The sequence below is a fragment of the Ambystoma mexicanum genome, chromosome 10 (assembly GCF_040938575.1).
Source record: "Ambystoma mexicanum isolate Mex_15411 chromosome 10, UKY_AmexF1_1, whole genome shotgun sequence".
In the NCBI taxonomy this organism is placed as follows: domain Eukaryota; kingdom Metazoa; phylum Chordata; class Amphibia; order Caudata; family Ambystomatidae; genus Ambystoma; species Ambystoma mexicanum.
In genome coordinates this window covers 321,833,713-321,853,431 of record NC_090932.1, presented here as the reverse complement: position 1 = coordinate 321,853,431, position 19,719 = coordinate 321,833,713, and the positions used below count along the sequence as shown (strand labels likewise).

Here is a 19,719-nt window from a genome sequence, read left to right as displayed (position 1 = left end):
CCACATCCTCGTCAACCTTATATGTTATCTAAAAGTGTAAAAACTAAACACCAACCTCTCACTATATGTACTTAAATTGTTACAATATAAATCACAGCCTTTACAAAAAAGACCCTTCACATCCCAGCATCTTCAGCCCCATGCCCTCCCCTTGCAGCCTGCTCTTTTACCTCAAACAAGGTTAAGATAAACATCCAAAGAGCAATGCATTTCATCAAATCATATTTGAAAAATTGAGATAAATAGTTTGCATACACTAACATTAACTATGCGTTCATCTGGGCTCAAGAAACAGCATCCGTATAGTTCATGTAATTAGGGTTGACAAATCCTTGAGGAAAGCATCAGTGCCCCCACGTTCGCCAGCTCTTGACTTACTTTCCACTTCCTGTATGCAGCGTCCTCATGCATGACGCTCCAACGTTAAAAGGAAAGGACCCATGCAGCATTAGGCCTCCTCAAGCATGCAGACGGTCCGACAGTATCCTGCATCCCGAGGGGCCCCCCTCTCCATCGCGATTATCATGCTAATGCATCATTCGAACCACAGGTGAGCCGTTAACTGAAAATATAATAAGGTGCTGTTTTATTCCATTAAATATATTTGAAATATATGTAAATGTACTTATAAACGCTGCATGTGGTTGTGGGGTGGAAATGAAACCTGGAGGCAGTCCTTACATAGGAGATAACAGTTGGATGGCTTTCAACCATTTCACAGCTTCAATAGGATCCTCTGTGCTTTTAACACCATCTGGCACAAAACATTTTAATAGGTCAGGATCCACAAAAATGGCTTTAATGTTTCTGTACTTTGCCATTGCCTTGGCATCTCCAAAGGCCTTCCTTCTATCCACCACTTCTTTAGGAAAATCTGGAAATATGGTGATAGGGTTACTCTGACAAATAACCTTGCCCTTCTCTCTGGCCGCTTTGGTACTTACTAAGATCAGCATTAAAGAAAAGATCCTGAAGCACAAATGCTTAATCTAAGGAGAGTTGAGCAGGCTAATTGATTGCTGTGAATTAGACTGGCTGAAGATAGAAGAGCATTCTTCCCAGAGCCTCCCATCACCTGCACCCGCGGGCCATGCGGGCTCCCCAGTCCTCTCTCTTTTAATGGTGCTGCATCTTCTCCGGGCTTCCAGTAACTCGCACTCTCCAAGCCAGTCAGGCACTGAGCCCTCTCTCCGTCAAAGGTGCCAACAGCGCATTCAGCCTATTCAACCTTTTCTCCCTGTCCTCCTTTCTATCTTTCATTTCATCAGGGTGGGTGTCCTCCAGTTCTCCACCAGGATGCCCACTCACAGGGCACGGAACCTGGAGCACCTACCTATGGAGACTTCAGCCCTTCCGTCACAAGGGAACAGCAAGCAGGCTCTTCTAAGGTCTCCCCGGGGGACAGCGGATGACACTTTTCTGCATCGGGCGAGGAACCATCACATTTCTGGTGCCTTTTGTGTGCCACTAACTCCTCACTTCCTAGAGTTTGCTGCTGTAGTCAATGATTTGTGATTTGTGTGTGGGGGAGAGGAAAGTGGCAGATGAAGAGCTCTATAGATGTGACTGTGGCCTGTCCCTACAGGGTGCCAGGCTAGTTCATTTTATGGCTGACCTTGAGGCCACCACCAGCTCAACCCACTCTATACACAGGCTGGTAGCTATATCCAAGAGGAATGAGGACATCAAGTATGTGTGAAGGGATAGGAAAGAACCAGGACTAATTAAAAAGTTGTTTAAGTTTTGGGACGTGATAAGGTTTGCAACATGGGCAGTGTCTAGAACTGCAGAATACTTAATGGCTCTTTTTGATATATGCAGAGGGTGTCACAGTTCATAATGTATTCATGGAGACATGGTCTCTTCCAAGAAATTATGTACCATGAACTTTATAGGCCATTGATGGACAGATCTGGGAGACAGAGTGCAAATACCAATTTTGCTTCCCCACACTCTCTCTGCATTAAATGCACCTGCATTTGTACCCCCACTGAATATTCATGTAAACGAAGATGCTGGAATTCCGCAGAGAATAACATTTTGTTTTGCAAAGTGGAATCCATAGGTATTAGTGAAAAGGCTACCCACCCGGAAGATAGGATTGTTTTTGCAAATGGGAGAAAAAGAACATGAAAAAGGAGAAATGACTTACCGTAATGTTCTTTCTATGGATTCTTCTCCTGCAGATTCCTCATCTGATAGATATCCTCATCCAGATCTGCTGCTCAGAAAATCTTTGACAGGGGGCGTAGTGGACCTCAACTCGGCCGTCAATTGTCTATCCGTCTTGCTTGGTGCACGATCGTCGGCTCCAGACGTGACGTGGGGCGTGGTATATATATATATATATATATATATCAGGTTACTATGCCCTTTTATCCCCGAGCTCGACTGCTGCAGAGGAAAGCAGTGAGAGAAAAGGCTAAACAGCCAATAAGAGGTTAGCAACAACATGAAACATCCCAACGGGATGAAAAAACGCAATGGAAAACATCCACAGTTGTCAGCATTAATAAGAAAATCCATGTTTTCTTTTTTTTTAAGACTGTTTCAGAGAGCATGCAGCATGAAGACAGAAAGCCGGTCACCCCATGATACTCACTAGGTTCCCACTCACTGAGATAAACGCACACCAACTGCCAACCCTTTCTAAGCGGGGATGGATGGGAGGGAAGATGAGGAATCTGCAGGAGAAGAATCCATAGAAAGAACATTACTGTAAGTAATTTCTCCTTCAATGGATTGCCTTTCTCCTGTAGATTCCTCATCTGATAGACTCCCCAAGCAGTAGGACAATGGAGGCGGGCAGAAAGTTCACAGTAGCAAATTTTGCAGCACTGCCCTGCCAAGAGGCGCGTTGGCCCCACGGGCGATGTCCAGACTGTAGTATCTGGTAAACGTGTGGAGTGAGGACCACGTTGCCACATCGCAAAAATCCATAACTGGGACCCCCCTTTGCAAGGCCGTGGATGCGGAGACCCCCCCTGGTCAAGTGTGCCCTAATGCCAGAAGGCAGTTTGCTACCTGCAGACTGTTAGCATTATGCAATGCACAAGATAATCCCCGGGGTAGCTTTTGTTTGGTTACAGCCAGGCCTTTTCCAGCCAGAGAACAGGACACAAAGAGCTGATCAGATACACGAAACTCTGATGTCCTGAGAAAGTAAAAAGTTGGGGCCCTCTTGGGATCCAATCGATGGAAGCGCTCCTCTTCCTTAGAAGGGTGCAGTGGAGGGTAAAAGACCGGTAGGTCTATGGCCTCTGACAGGTGGAACTGAGGTACCACTTTCTTCAGAAACCCCAGTCTTACTTTAAGCGAGACCTTCTCAAGAAAGACCCACAAAACAGGGGTTTGCAATAGAGGGCCTGCAATTTGCTGACCGGCCTAGCGGACGTAATCGCAACCAGGAAGGCTGTTTTCAGAGTGAGCAGTCGCAAAGAACATGAGTGCATGGGCTCAAAGGGAGCCGCCATCAAGAAAGTTAAAACCAGTTTTAGATCCCCATCTGGGACAACAAAGGGAGTCAGCGGAAACCTTTACAAAAGGCCTTTTTCAGGAATTGGCCCATAACCAGGATCGTAAAAAATTAACCTTGATCCGGAGACCCCTTGAACACAGACAAGGCCACGAAATATCCTTTGACTGTGGTAAGATGAAAGCCTGCCAAGGCCAGGGACAGAACGAACTCCATCACTGTAGTGGTGGGGCAAGAGATAGGGTAAATCTCGCGTTCCCTGCACTACTCCTCAAATCTTCTCCACCTACACGCATACAGGGATCTCATAGACAGTCTGCGTGCAGCCAGTAATAGCTTGAGTACCTCCTCAGAGAGGTCCTAGTCATCATACCTCATCCTCTCAAGAGCCACGCATGTAGGTTGAGGGATTCCTGGTTCGGTGAAGTACCCGACCTTCCGACTGGGTCAGGAGATCCGGTTGATGAGGCAACCGGAGAGGTGGGCAGATCCAGAAGGTTTGGGTACCACGTCTTCCTCATCCAGTCTGGGGCGATCAAGATCATGGTTGCTCGGAACCTCTTAAACCTCCTCAGAACCCAGGGGATGATGGCAATTGGAGGGAAGGCACAGTGGACAGGGTAGGTCCAATCCACCAGAAACGCGTACCCTAGCACACTGTTCACTGGGAATTTCCCTCAAGCAAAACTGTCTGCATTTCCTGTTGGACACTGTGGCAAACATGTCCACTGATGGGGTACCCCAGCGAGAGAAGACCTCCTCTAGGACTTAATGGTAAACTTCCCACTCGTGTGAGACTATGCTCTGCCAGCTCAGAGCATGAGTGAAACCGTTCTCTGTCCCCGCCAGATGAACTGCAGAGACCGAGATCTAGTTCTCCATCAACTGCATCGCCTCTCTGCAAAGGGGGTGGGAGCGCACACGACCTTGCTTGTTCAGGTAGTGCATGGCCACCGTTTTGTCCGTCAGAATCAAGACATCAGAGACGAGGCGCAAGCCCTCAGGGCCAACCTGATGGCTCGCAACTCCTGCCTGTTGATGTGCCACCTGGCTTTCATTGCTGACCAAAGGCCGTTCACCTGCAAGTCCTCACAGTGAGCGCTTCAACCATTCAGAGACGCATCCGTGACCACTCGGGCCTGAGGCCACGGAGGCCAGAAGCGTTCCCCCACCATGAGATTGCTGCTGTTGGCCCACCAACCAAGGTTGTCGGCCACTGACCTGGACACCATGAGGAAATCCGTGAGGGTTCCGAGGTACTGGGACGACTGACTTTGTAGGAGCCATTGTAGTGATCTCATGTGCAGCCTAGCCTCTGGCACTAGAAAAATACAGGGTACCATGAGGCCTAAGAGGCAGAGGAAGGAAGCTGCTGGTAAGGCGGCGTGGTTCCAGAACAGGTTCACCATCTGCACAATGCTGTTGGCTCGCTCCTTGGGGGACAAGGCCTTCCCTATCCGGGTGTCTAGGACTGCCCCGATGAACTGGAGCCTCTGGGTTGGTGTCACATGGGACTTCTTCAAATTTAGGAAGAAGCCTAGCCTTTGGAGTAGGTAGCAGGTGTCCTCCATATGGGATTAAATCTGCTCCGCCGACTTCCCTCGGATCAGCCAGTTGTCCAGGTACAGGAATACGTGGACACCAGATCTTCTGAGGTGAGCCGCGACTACTGCCATGAGCTTGGTGAAGACCCTTTAGAGGTCAACCCAAAAGGAAGCACTTTGAACTGATAGTGCTTGTCCTCTATGAGGAACCTCAAGAACTTCCTGTGCTTGCCATGAATCGGCACATGTAAATAAGCGTCCTGTAGGTCTATTAACACCAACCAGTCCTGCAATTCAAGAGCGTGGAGAATCTCAACGTCACCGTTTTGAATTTGTCCTTCCTCAGGAACTTGTTAAAGGCCTTGAAGTCCAGAATGGGACGGAGACCTCCTCCCTTTTTGGGTACCAGGAATAGCGTGAATACCAGTCCGATCCTTTCTGCTCGGGCGGTACCTCTTCCACGGGACCCTTCAACAACAGGGCTCGCACTTCTTCCCGGAGCTCCTGTCCCGGTTGGCTTGGAGGAGGTGGGTGTCTGTCTGGTGGTTTCCTTAAGAAGGGCAGACAATAGCCCAGCAGCACAACTCCATGGCCCAGCTGTCAGAGGTAACCTCCTGCCATTGGTGTCAATGTTCTGACAGCCGTCCACCAACCGGTAAGTCGTAGGAGGGGAAAATCAAATAGGCTTAGAGGGCAGAGCCGCCCCGCCACTGCTTGCTGGCCACTGAAATCCCACCTTCCCCTTCGGGAGCACGAATACACGCTTCTGCCCCTGCCCGGCTTGCGGGAGCTGCACTTCCATAGGGTACATAACGCCTGAAACCCCTCCCCCTAGAGGAAAAGCTGAAGGCAGGCTTAGCCGGCTTTGCAGCTAAGCCCAGCGTTTCTGCAGCGATCTTAGACTCCTTAAATTTTTCTAGGGAGTCGTTGGCCTTGTGGCCGAAAAGGAATGTCCAGCAATCTGTTCTGGACATTTGATGAAAAGCCTGAAGATCGTAGGTAGTCCTGTCTCCTCAATGATACAGCCGATCCCATTGAATAGCCTATGCAGTCGGCCACGTCCAGGCCTGTTTGCAGCGACTGCCTGGCCACCTCTTTCCCATCTTCCACCAGCTGTACAAAGCCATCTCACATCTCCCCCTGAGGGGCCGGAAGAGTATTTAGCAAATCCACAGGCTACGTTAGTGGCCTTCAAGGCCATGCTGCCAAATGTAAACACTTTTTTTTGCCATTGCATCAATCCTCTTACTTTCCCTTTTAGAAGGCAGATTTGACATAGAGGAGGCCGCTCTGGTGGAAACTGTGGATGCCTGCACGACAAGACCTTCTGGGGAAGGGTGAGAAGACAAAAAATGTCAGGTCTCCTCTTGCTGGCCTGTACTTCCCCATCATAGTGGAGCTGACCGGAGGAATGGAGCAGGGATGTTGCCATAAAGAGGCTACTGGATCGGTGATTGCCGGGTTCAGTGTCATATGTCTCTCAGTAACTGGACACTCATCCAGGATGTCTGTCCGTGGGCTAGCACTGCCGCAGCATTCAGCCCTAAAGTATCAACCACCCTATCCACTAGTGCCTGATATTCGGCATGGATGTGGGCGTAAGGCTGGTACTGCTGTAATTCCACATCTGGGGATGTGTCCAGCCCGCTGGCGTCGTGGAAACCTTGTGCCAATGCCAAGAGATCTGCCTGGTCGTCGAAATAGTCGATGTCCCCCGTCCCTGTATACACGGGATCGGCTTCCCCTTGGTCATCTCCACCATCGGCTCTGAAGATGGATGCCATAGAACCAAAGAAATTGTTCTGTTAGAGTGGGACGAAAGCTTGGCGCAAAGGGCTTATCCCTCGATATCGATGGGACGACTGTCAGCATCAAACGGGGTTTGGACAGCAAAGAGGCATTGGAAAAACGTCAGAAAAATGCCCGAACCCTGCGGCTCGCGGAAAGACCCTGGCATCAAAGGTTTAGGTGCCTTTCTCAGCGTCATGCCTGAAGACTTTCCTGACATTGATGACGTCGACACTGGGGCTTGCGTGGAGTCAGGAGTACCACCGAGGCCTGCAGCTTGGGGGGCGCATTTGCACCTGCAGCCGCGTGTTTGGAACATAGCCAGCATCTGGCTTTTAAACTCGTCCCACTTCTGCTGAGTGGTCGGCCCAGCCGAAGGCTTACCTCTTTTCGATGAAGAATCGGAATCTCGTTGGTGCCGGTGGTGCCATTTATTCTTATGAGACGAGGACAAAGAAGAGTGGCTCCTAGAGTGGGACTGCTTCTTCGTCTTATGGTGATGTTTCTTTTTTTCTTTTCGGGGGTTGGACCCTCAGTCTCAGCCTCAGAGGACCGTACAACTGACTACGCAGGAGATTTCGACGTTGGTCGGCCTAACGCGTCTTTGGCTGCCTGCTCACGCACCAACTTCGGGTTCATCTTGGCACACAACGCGCACCCCTCAGTGTGGTGACCTGTATCGAGGCAGCACACGCATATGTCATGGGGGTCGGTCACTGACATTTGAGAGTGGCAGTCCGTGCACCTTTTAAGACCCAAAATCTGAGGCGCGGACATCTCGCGGTCGAGAAAATCCTAATCTGATGAAAATACGTCAAAACTCAGTCAAAGATTCGATAACAATTGTTCCTCAGAGCAGCGTGTCGAGTGTGTGGAAAAAAGGAACTGAGGTATGGGGCGTAGTGAGGTGGTATATATACAATGCCCAACGTCACGTCCGGAGCCGATGGTCGAGCACTGAGCAAGACGGATTGACGGCTGCGTCGAGGTCCACTACGCCCTCTGTCGAAGATTTTCCGAGCAGCAGAGATGGATGAAGATATCTCTGAGATGAGGAATCTGCAGGAGAAAGGCAATACATTCAACTGGGTCTTCTAGGATTTCAATGTATAACTTGCAACCACTCACAAAAGTATTAGAATAGCATGGAGAGGACTGCTAACATGCAAGTGTAACTCATCCACTCCGTGATAAAAAATCATTTTTATCTTAAATAACCACTGCAGCTTGTGTTATTCTTAGTAGAGGACGTGTTTAATGCATAGGTTTGTCTCTGCATATGGGCATCATTTTACAAGGAAGGTAAACATGTCTTTGTGACTGTTTTATGTACGAAAATGTATGCTTTACACGTTTGATCTCCACCTCTAAATAAAAAGTCAATCATACAGTACCTAGGCGAAATCCACCTTTTGGCTATTATCATTTCTTATACCTAGCCCTACTCCACACTTTAAATCTGGGTCCTAGGTTTTTCGGATTTTTGACTGAGAAAATCCCTTTAAAACTTGTACGCGAAATAGAAGGGGACTCCCTCCTTGGTAAATGATGTGACCACTGAAAAGCGCAGACCAAGACTATAATAGAAAATGCAGCCTTCTTCCTGGCATAAGAGAAAATCCAAAATACAGTAAATTGCATGAAGATTTCATATGAAACTTATATTTTCGCTTTGTACTTACATGACATGTAATCTGAAGATCTGTAACTAATAAATGAATCTTTATCTAATGGCCCACTGTCAATGCTTCCACCAAATCCATCCTCAGCACAATTTGGAGGAGCCCAGTCCTTATCACAATGGCAATTTTTATTGCTGTTGCACACCTGAAAAATGATAAGTACGTACACAAAGTTGTTTATATTTCTAGCAATGTGTTACTAGAAAACACCCTTTTAGAGCAAAAGAAAAAGTTACTCACACATAATATGTATTTTACAGCACTCTTTGGATTTCTGGACCAGTGTATTCTCAGAAATGGCACAGAACAGTAGCAAGAAAAATAAACGATTAATAGAAAAACATATACAAGCTGACAAACACTAGGAGTACACTGCTTCCTGCTACATGGTATGTATGACTAAACAAGAAGACTGCAACAGTAACACAACACATATATAACTATCTGGGGTCGTATTACACATACCTTGCACCAGTGCAAGTGCAATTTTGCACAGTGCTAGCACCAAGGCAACAATTGCCGTAGTTTAAAAACATATTCCTTTAATGTATATGTGCAGCAGCACAAGGGTTGCCCCAGTGCGTAAGTGGGGGAACCAGAGCCGGCTCAAGCCTGGTTGGAGCTAAATGCCTGGCTCTGGCAGGCTTGAGTGCCTTTGTGAAAAAAAAAAACAACTAGAGATAAGCCAAGCATCCCCTGATCCTCGTTACATTCAGAGTACATTAAAGTGACACTGCCACCCAGTGACATTTAAAAGAACTGCACACCGTCATTTACTTGTATACAATATTTTATGCTGATACACAACTAAAGATGCAGTGAGCGCATATGTGTTCGGAAACCTCCAAAATTGCAAACTGTGTAGCCAGACAACCTGCCTTCCACACTTTACTTTCCTTTTCAATTACTTTATTCAAATACAATTAATCAAACTATACAAGAAATACACAAACACAATGGGCCATTATTATTATTTTGCCGGTATCCCACTGTTAATTCCGGCAGGATACTGGCAAACGGTATTACCATACCCACTGCCTGATATGCTGGAATTACCAACATATTACAGGTGGCAGGAATGACACCAAATCCCCATTCCAAGGACTCCATGGAGGGATTGCCAGTATTAGAGGACTGGTAATGCTGGTGACAGTAATATCAGCTGTTTTTGGTACTCTAACGTTTGGAAAACGTGCCGTTAAACAGAATCACTGTCACGTTAATTCCAGACCGGCAGAGTTATAATGAGGCCCAATATCATAGTATCACAAAGGGACATAGTCATATTTTGGAAAGAACCTTCGTAAAAAAATGTGTTAACCATTATTTCAATCTAAAAGCATCATTTCAAAATTGTTTGAGACTAAAAATAATGTACAAGTCCACAGTTTCCATTTAAACTCTAAATGTCTGCAATGTAGTTGACTACATTTAAGTTCTTTAACACAGGAGCTATAAACCTCTGCTATCTTATAAAAAGGGCAGAAAAATAAAACGTGTAAATCTATCACATTCAAAATTTAAATCCAAGCAATAAAAGCAGTCTATTTTAAGCCAGTACTTGATTGAAGCAAATTCTTGTAACTAATTTCCTTATTATAATGTTACAACGCTCAAGTAAATTACATTCAGAGGTCGAGATACAGCATTTACCTAGTAACAATGGGTTTCATTTGTATAGCACTTTTAAGAGCAGGGACAACAGGGGTAGCGGAAGTGACATCGCATGACCCTTGGCCTCTGATGACAACACAGGAAGTGATGTCATTTGACCCCACCCTGAAGTGACATCACAGGTAGCGATGGAACATGACCTTTCACCCCTTGACAAAACAGAAAGTGGCATCACATAGCATTGTTCCTAAGTACACTGCGAAAAGAACAAGTTACTTAGACCTGGTAACGTTCTTTCGACTGGATGTTCCTCCCACGTATTCCTCATCTTTTGATATCTCCAATATCCAGCTTCAGCTGCTTCGGAATTATTTTTAGGCAGAGGGCACTGTGTTTCGATGCGTTCGACTCGATGTCTCTCGAGGGGCTCCGTCTCGAGGATGATGTCACTGAAAGTATATATAGCACGTGCAGCGCCTGTTGGCTTCTGTTCTCTTTTTTGGTGTCATTCTTAAGTAGAACTACCTACATTTACGCGGATTAGACCATACTGGACTCTGAAGAAGCGTAAGGTGCAATAACATGGAAATTCTACTACGGGATAGGCTGGGAGTGGCGATGAGGAATACCTGGGAAGGACATCCAGTCGAAAGAACGTTAACAGGGGTAAGTAACTTGTTCTTCGAATGGATTGTGTCCTCCCACGTATTCCTCATCTTTTGATAGACTCCCAAAACAATGTTTACTTTGGAGGCAGGAGTAAGAATTTTGTAATCAAAGGTTGTCATGAACGGAATGAAGAACTGCCTTCCCAAAGCTTCCATCCTAACTTAAGGTGGAATCAAGGCAGTAATGCTTTGTAAAAGTGTGAATTGTAGACCAAGTGGCTGCTTCACAAATGTTTTTTATAGGAACACCTCTTTGCAGAGCAGAAGAAGTAGCCATGCCCCTAGTGGAATGGGCTCTCGAGCCTTCTGTGGGATCTTTCCCGGACGGCCTATAGCTTTTGGTAATAGCTAAAATAATCCATCTGGACAAGGTCTGTTTGGTTACAGCCTGTCCCAACCTATGACCAGTATATCCTATAAACAGTTGGTCATCCAGACGAAACTTTGACATCCTTGAAATGTAGAAACTCAGAGCCCTTCGTGGGTCGAGTTTGTGAAGCCTTTCCTCTTCCTTGCCAGGATGAGGTGGTGGGTAGAACGTAGGTAATACTATCTTTTGTCCCAAATGAAAATCTGATACGACCATAGGTAGTAATGAAGGTTTGACTCTTAAGGACAACCTTGTCCTTATGAAAGGCCGTAAAAAGGTGGTTTAGAAGATAGTGCCTGCAACTCACTCACCCTACGGGCTGATGTTAGCGCTACCAACAAGATGGTTTTGAATGTTAGTAGTCTTAAGGACATGAATGAAGCGGTTCAAATGGTGCACACATGAGAAATTGTAAAACAAGATTAAGGTCCCAAACCGGAACCTGAAAAGGAGATGGAGGGAACACATTAGTGCGACCCTTTAAAAATGGTATCACCAAAGGTATTTTAAAATATGACGCTTCTTCAGACGAGCGTTTGAAGATGGAAAGCACCGCCAAATAACCTTTTCTGGTTCCAACCTGGACCCCCAGATTGGCAAAGAACAGCAGAAAAGATAACACCTCTGGTGTTTTGCATCATAAAGGGACCACATTCTTATCCCTGCACCAGCTGCAGAATTTGTTCCAACGGCAGCAGTACAAAGACTTCGTTGCTGGCCTTCTGGCCGAAAGCAAAATCTCCATTACATCATCCGGGAGGTCGCAATTCTTATACTTCAGCCTCTCAGAAACCATGCATGAAGGCTGACTTTCTTTACCTTTGGATGGAGAACCCGACCCTCCTCTCGCGAGAGAAGGCCCTCTCTTTGTGGAAGACGTATTGGAGGGTAGATGGACATGTCCAGAAGATCCAGATACCACGTCTTCCTGGCCCAATCTCGGGCAATTAGGATCATGGATTTCCAGAACTTTCTCAACCTCCTGATCACGTGAGGAATGACGGGGACTGGAGGAAACACGTACAGAAGTGGGAACTCCCAGTCCACTACGAACGTGTCCCTGAGAGCTAGTCTTGGGGGAAGTTCCCTGGAGCAGTACAGTTTGCACTTCCGGTTGACACTGGTCACAAACAGATCCACCTGAGGGGTTCCCCAAAGGGCAAAGATCTCTTGAAGGACTTCATGAGCTAGTTCCCACTCGTGGGAGACTGTGCGCTGCCTGCTCAGAGAGTCCGCTACCGTGTTCTCCTCTCTGGCTAGGCGAACTGCCGAAAAAGGCAGATTCCTTCTTGAATTGCCCAGAACCGGAGCTGCATCACAGAAGATCCTGTGCGATGCTGTTTGGAACCTGAAAATTGAGACCATTGTGTCCTGAGAGCCCATTTAAGGGATCTCCTGCTGCATCTGGCACCAGGAAAATGCAGGATGCCATGAGGCTGACCAACCCCAAGAAGTCGAAGGCCGGGAGACGCTGGGCACTCTGAAATTTGGTGACCATTTGCAGAATGTCTTGAGCCCTCACCTCGGGTGACAAGATCTTTCCCAAAGATGTATCCAGTACTGCCCAATCAACTGGAGCTTTTGAGATACTATCATGAGGGACTTCTTGTAATTGAGGGAGAAGCCCAGTCTGTGGAGAGAGTGGAAAGTCACGCTGAGGTGATCCAGGACCTGTTTGGGAGAACGCGTCCCGATCAGCCAATCGTCCAGGTATGGGTAGACGTGAGTCCCCCCTCTCCTGAGACTCGCTGCCACCACTGCCATTAGTTTGATGAAAACCCTTGGGGCGGAGGTCAGCCCGAAAGGCAGAACTCGAAACTGATAATGAGGACTGCCAAAGGCGAACCTCAGGTACTTTCTATGCTTGAGATGGATTGGCACATGAACATAAAGCATCCTGAAGGTCCAATGACGCCTCCAGTCCAGCAGCTGGAGGGCCTGAAGGATCGTAGAATGCGTGGCCATCTAGAACTTGTCCTTGCTGAGGAACTTCTTCAGGTATCTCAAGTCGAAGCTGGGTTTCAGTCCTCTATCCTTCTTGGGGGATCAGGAAATATGGAGAATACCATCCTTTGTTCCTCTCCGTTACAGGTACTGGCTCTATAGCACCTTTCTCTAGCAGGGTCAAAATGTCCTGCACAAGGAACAGATCTGGAACCTCTAACAAATGGCTACCCGGTGGATGATTCTGAGGTCTCTGAATGAAGGGGAGGCCGTAACCTTGGGCTATGGTTTGTAATGCCCAAGCATCTGAAGTAATACCCCGCCATGCTTTCAGATGCTGAGACAGTCTGCCTCCCACTGGGGTGTTTGAGGTGACTGATTGTAAAGATGCCGCTGCTTGGGAGGGCTTTGCACCTCTTCCTTGACAACCACGAGGGAATCTTCTTTGGCCACTTTGACCAGCCATTCCTCTCGCTCTTCCAACTGAGGAGGACTAGCAAAAGGATCTACCCCTCTAAGACTGTCCACTGGAGTGAAAAGGCTGAGGCTGCCTAATAGTGGCAAGTAGAAACTTAGCTGCCGCCTTCGAGGTCTGCAGCTTCTCAAGGCTTTCGTCAGCCTTGCTGCCGAAAAGATGAGACCCGTCAAAAGGCATATTAAGGAGTCTAGACTGCATGTCCGGTGCAAATCCAGACTTCCTTAACCACGCAAACCTGCGTATCACGGTGCTTGCCACCATGGCTCTACTGATGCGGTCAGTAGAATCCAAACCCCACTGAAGAGACTCACACATTACCTCTTTGTTATCTTTTACAATGGCCAAGAAGCTGTCTCTTTCCTCCCCTTCAGGAATATGTTCAGCCGCCATGGATACACAGTCCCATAGGGTGAAGGTAAAGTTTGCAAGGGCACATGTTGAGTTGGCAGACTTGAGAGTCATGCTCCCGGCAGAAAAGACTTTCCTTGACCAAGTGTCTATACATTTATCATCCCGATCTGGTTGGATGGTCAAATAGTCAGCCTGCTTGGTGGTAGCGGTTGCTGCTTGCACCACCAGACTTTCTGGGGTTGGATGTTTTGACAAGTAGCTGGTTCACTACTTGACAGCCGACATTATTTTGTCAAATTTGTATTGTCTGCCGGACTTGATTCTGGTGCTTTCCAATTAGCAGTTACTCTCTTCTGTAGAGTGACTTGAAAGGGTAGGATAGGATCTCTTTGAGGACCTTTGTCCAGGATATCTGTGAGGGCATCCTGTTCGAATGGGAGGGTAGGCCTACTCCATCCTGCATACTTAACTACCTTGGTCATTAATTGTCTGTAAGAGGCATCTGTGTGCTCATCTAGTTCTGGCTTACCAAAATCCAACTCTGGTGAAGTTGCCACTCCACTGGCCGTCTGTACATTTTCACAGAGGTCCCGTAACCTAGATTCTTCTGATATAAAGCTATCGGGGACATTTGGAGTCCCATACTGCAATCCAAAGGGTGAATCATTGTCATCGGATGGTTCATTGTCCTAATAAATGGAAGTGAGTGACTTAAAGAAATCCTTCCTATGCAAAGGGGCGAAGGTTTTCTGAATAACTGGCAAAGGTGTCAATGCCTTCGAAGGTTTTGAGCCAGATGCTGATGGAGTCGTCAATGTCTTTGATGAAGACGTCTTAGACGTCGAAGGCACTTATGGCATCGATGGCATTGACGTCGCCACTGGCGTAGATGGCGTAGATGACTTCGACGTCGACTTGTCCTTGGACTTTGTCCGTGATGGACTTCGATGGCTCGAAGGATTCCTCAATGACTTTTCATTGTTTTGAGGCCTCGACTGCTCTCGGTGGGAATCTGGCCTCGTCCCGAGCTCAAGAGCACGCAGGATTTGACATAAGCCCTTTCCTTACTAGCTTAAGAAGGTGCAGTAGGAGTATGGCCTAATTGCTTCAAGGGTTTCTGGCTCTCGAAAATTTGAGCATTTCCTGCCTGAATAATTTCCATTCAGCCTTAGTAGAGGTTTAAGTGGAGCAAGATATAGTCCTCTCTGGGGAGGAGTCGGACGAGCATGACTAAGTAGGCCATTTGTGATGCATTTTCTTCGATTTCCTCGAAGACGACGAGGATTGGTGGTAGCCACTCCGTAACCTGGACCTTTTAGTCCTCTTCCATTGAGGAGAGTCGTCTCTCGCTTTGTCGGAAGAAAGTTTTTTCAACGGGGTAGTCGAATGGGATTTTTTGGGGAGTCTACCTACCGCCAATTTCCCTTTACTCTCCTTCAGAGCTTTTCCGGTCATCGACTGACACTTTTGACAAGCAGAGGTCTTGTGCTCCACACCGAGACACCGCAAGCATACTCAATGTGGGTCTGTCAGCAACATCTTGGCGTCGCAGTCTTGGCATTTTTTAAACCTGGTCTTCGGGGTTGTTGGAGTCGAAGACTAAGACATTTTTGGATATTTTTTGAAGAAATACCTGAAGCGTGCCATAGTTCACAAAGTCAAAGCTTACTCGGCAAAACAGAACTGAAGCCAATGGGCGCTGTGCATGCTAAATATACCTTCAGTGACATCATCCTCAAGACAAAGGCCCTCGACGGACATCGAGTCATCCGCATCCACGCACAGCGCCCTCTACTAAAATTCTTTTCTGAAGCAGCTGAAGCTGGATATTGGAGATATCAAAAGATGAGGAATGCGCGGGAGGACACAATCCATTTGAAATATGGATACGATATCACTGTAATGTGATATACATTTCATACAAGAATGGATCACCATATGTATCGTTAATATCAGTGGGCCTCATTACGACCCAGGCGGTAAGTTACCGCCTGGGCCGTGACTTTACCACCATGGCGTAAACTACGTTTACGCCATGGTGGTTGGCGGACTTACCGCCCCATTCCGACCTTGGCGGGGCGATAAGTCCCCAATCCCCATTTACCCTTCCCCATTCCCATTTTTGCCCCATAGGGCATAATGGGAGTGGGGAAGGCGTTAATTACGCCACCGTAAATTACGGTGGCGTAATTAACTCCATGGTCCCTTAGCGCCATGGATTTTAACACCTGCTAAAAGCAGGTGTTAAATCCGCCATGGCGCTAAGGGACCTCGTACTCAGGCGGTAAGGGTCGGCGCTGTTTACGCCGTCGTAAAACCCTTACCGCCTGAGTCGTAATGAGGCCCAGTGTGTATAGGCCCATATTACCAAATTACTGTTAATGCAAGCAGAGGTCCAAGGCCAAATGATAATGATGTGTTATTATATAGCACTTAAGCGCTTTATATAGATCAAATATACATACAATACCACCCAACCTGTGTTGGTACTCATCAACCTCAGAAGGATGAAAGGCTGAGTTGGCCTTGCTGGGATTCAAACCTGCAACCTGAAGATCACACACACATTGCAGCAGCGAGGGCTCAACCCACTGAGCTATCTTACCGGCTATAGCTATCTTACCGGTGAACATCAATAATTCAGACGACACAAATAGCTTGGCAAAAAGTTTGTTTGTTTTAATGCAAGTAACTAAAACAGGGAGTACAATGAACATCAGCAATAGCTCGATACTCAACTCTCAATCATTTCATAAAAAAGCTGAGTTCTTCAACCCTAAACTGGTCATAGCTGACGTGCTGACCTGTGTCATTACCAATGTCATCCTTCGTGGCAAACTTCTAAAACCTAACTGGAAGCAGCATTGGCTCTTAGTGAACTACTAAGTATAGGTGTAATATCTGTATAGAGTAATAGAGAGAAATAATTGAATATGTAACATCAGGTGGGGCAACTAAGACCTCCCTTCAAAATGGCCACTATGAACGTCCTTGAACAGGAGCTTCTGTTCTTTCACGTTAATTTTATCTAATGTCAGCCAATTCTAGTTCTGATAAGACCTTGGCTCTCTTGGCTCATCCAACTCCTTAGCTGAAATATATTCTGTTTAATTCACTTGCTTTTGTAACTTGCACACTGAATTTGAGGCCTTCCTCATATACGTAGTGGAACATTCACTCTTTATTCAATACATATGTATCTATGATATATATATATATATATATATATATATATATATATATATATATATATATATATATATATATATATATATATATATATATATTCGCGCTTGCCGCGATCTATTTACTATAAGCATTTGGCTAGCTTCATGATTGCTTTGCTGCTTGCGTTTCATGGCATCTGTGCACGTTTAAACTAACTAAGTATGTTCATCATGCTTATGACATATCTCTTTATCTTGATCCCAAGATGTCACTTATCCTTAGTACTTCTTTGTTCTTCCTAAATCGTCTGCTTTTCTGGTCTGGTTATCTTCTATATGGAGTCGATTCAGTCTTGTATGACGTCACAATTCATCCTGGTCATTCAGTTTCTTTGTTTCATCAGGAATCGCATTCAAATGGCCATCATATTTTCTTTGGTGTAGGTATGGTTTTCTTAATGGGTACATTACTTCTCATATTCTCTTAGGTATAGGTATTCTTATGGGTACTTCACAGAGTCGTTGCTTTTCTTCTTCTTGCTTTCTGATTGGTGTAGTATACGTCACATACTTTGGTTCATACTTCTCAGGTAATGTAGGCGGGGTAGGTGGAGTGGGGGTACTTGGCTCCTCCTCTACACCGGCTATAGCAAAATTAGCAATTACATGTCTGAATGTTCTCAAAGTCAGAAAGCAAATTACACTCTGTGGTGGATACCATTAAACTGATAACTGAGATGTAAAGCCTACAGCTCTAAGGAGGACAGTGGGATTGATGCTTTCGTGTTCAAGCATGTTACAGTTCACGAAGTGTCAACAATGGTTGCTAAAATGAAACCCACATCATGTGAGGGTGATATCTTTCCAGCCTCATATTTTAAGGAATATTTCACCACCATTGCGATACGAGTCACATGTTTTATTAAACGCTCCTTCCAGGAAGGGTTAGTCCCGGATTACATCAAGGAAGCTTGGATTACTCCACTGTTAAAGAAGAAATGTTCAGGGGAGAAAAGACTGAAGGTTATTTCTCGGAAAAATAATCTTCAATCTTTTCTCCCGCGAATTTCCTTCACGGGTTTTCAACCCCGATCCGCGTGTTCTTTTATTGAGGAGATTGCGATGGAAGTCGCTGTATGGAGACTTTGGTGTGGCCCCTTTCTACCACCTGTGACACCCACCTCTCTGAAGTGATAGTGTGCAAGTGTTGCAGGTGTTGGGTTATGCATCCTCCCACCGGGCTACGCGTCCTGGTGTCAATTTGTCTTGGACTGGGCTCTGTCCTGGCCGGATCCCCTTTTTTCCTCTTTGGGTTTGGTATCTCGTGGAGCTCTGATGTACCTGCCCACTGTTTGATAGGAGCCTGACAATGACATCTGTCCTTGAAAAGACCTGCCGTACGCTCTGTATCTAGAACTGGAGCCTCGAAAAGAGCGAAAAGGATGGCACTCCTCATCTTTGTCTCTGAGGGAGCTGATGGTCATCAATCTTTTTCCCAAAGAGTTTCTAGCTGTCAAAAGGCATGTCTAAAATGTGTGCCTGTACCACTGGTCTAAAGCTAGTGGCCTTCATCAAGGCTTGACATCGCAAGACTGTGCCATGTGCCATTTGTTTAAACCTGGAATGGGCGACATCCACCTATGTATTTATCATATGGTCTGAGTCACTCTCACCAACAGTGACTACGGATTTAGCCTCCTCCTGAAACTCAGCTGGTAGGTGTTTAACCAGTCACGGCATTCTGAGCCACAGTTCCCTATCTAACCTGGCCATCATAGCCTAAGCGTTACCAGCCCTTACAGCCAATGAGGCAGCTGCTGAAACTTTTTGACCCATTGCCTCTAGTTTGCATCCCTCCTTGCCAGGTCAGACTGTGAGTGGGGAGGCTGAATTCTGTAGTCTCTTTCTCGCCGCAACCGTCACCACGTAGTCTGGCTTTGGGTGGCCTCTTAGGCACAAAGGAGCTGAGTTGGGGGCTTGCCAGCAACGCCGGTGTGGAAAGTGGGGTCGCCAAAATGTTCTCATGTACTTCCCAAAGTGTATCCAGGATCAGGATTGTGGTTATTGTCTGGCGTCTTTTGTCCCTATGTTCACAGAGGACTGATGTCTTCTCTTCCAAAGCCACTTGGATTTTTAAAATCTCTGCAGATTTGGCAATAGTGGAGTGAAACGCTACTATATCATCCGGGGGGAAAGCACCCCCGCAGAGTCATGTTTCTTCTGCTTCTCAATGACAACGGAGTCCCAATCGTCTGGTTCTGTGTCGGGCTTATCTCACGGCAACTCACCCTATTCCAGCTCATCCCTATGTATGTCAGTGTCAGAAAACTCCATTGGTTCGTCCACAGGATCTTCATTCCATTCAGAGACTATGATTATAGATGGTGCTCTGGGCTCTCAGGTCCTTTGTGGTGAGGACCATGGTGGGGAGGGGGAATGCCTCCGTCTTTGCGGTCTGGGAAACTCACTATATTGCGATCGCTGCCTCTGGTGACTGCTGACAGTGATTGCTGCCTCTGGTGACTGCTGACAGACGGTGAAGGACATTGAGTGGGGGCCTTGACAGACTACCTTCTCCTTGACTTGGCAGAGCAGTAAGTAGCCTAACTCTTTGTCTCCTCATAAATTCCTCTATCAT

The 19,719-nt window shown here is 46.6% G+C and overlaps 1 protein-coding gene across 1 annotated transcript in view; it reads right to left on the bottom strand.

The window, feature by feature from the left end:
• LOC138493169 (disintegrin and metalloproteinase domain-containing protein 9-like) overlaps window positions 1–19,719 on the bottom strand; it is a 4,098,706-nt gene that overhangs the window by 587,463 nt on the left and 3,491,524 nt on the right. Inside the window, exon 18 of the mRNA XM_069620352.1 lies at window positions 8,490–8,634. Within this exon, the coding sequence (XP_069476453.1) occupies window positions 8,490–8,634 (145 nt within the window). The remainder of the gene's footprint in view (window positions 1–8,489; window positions 8,635–19,719) is intronic.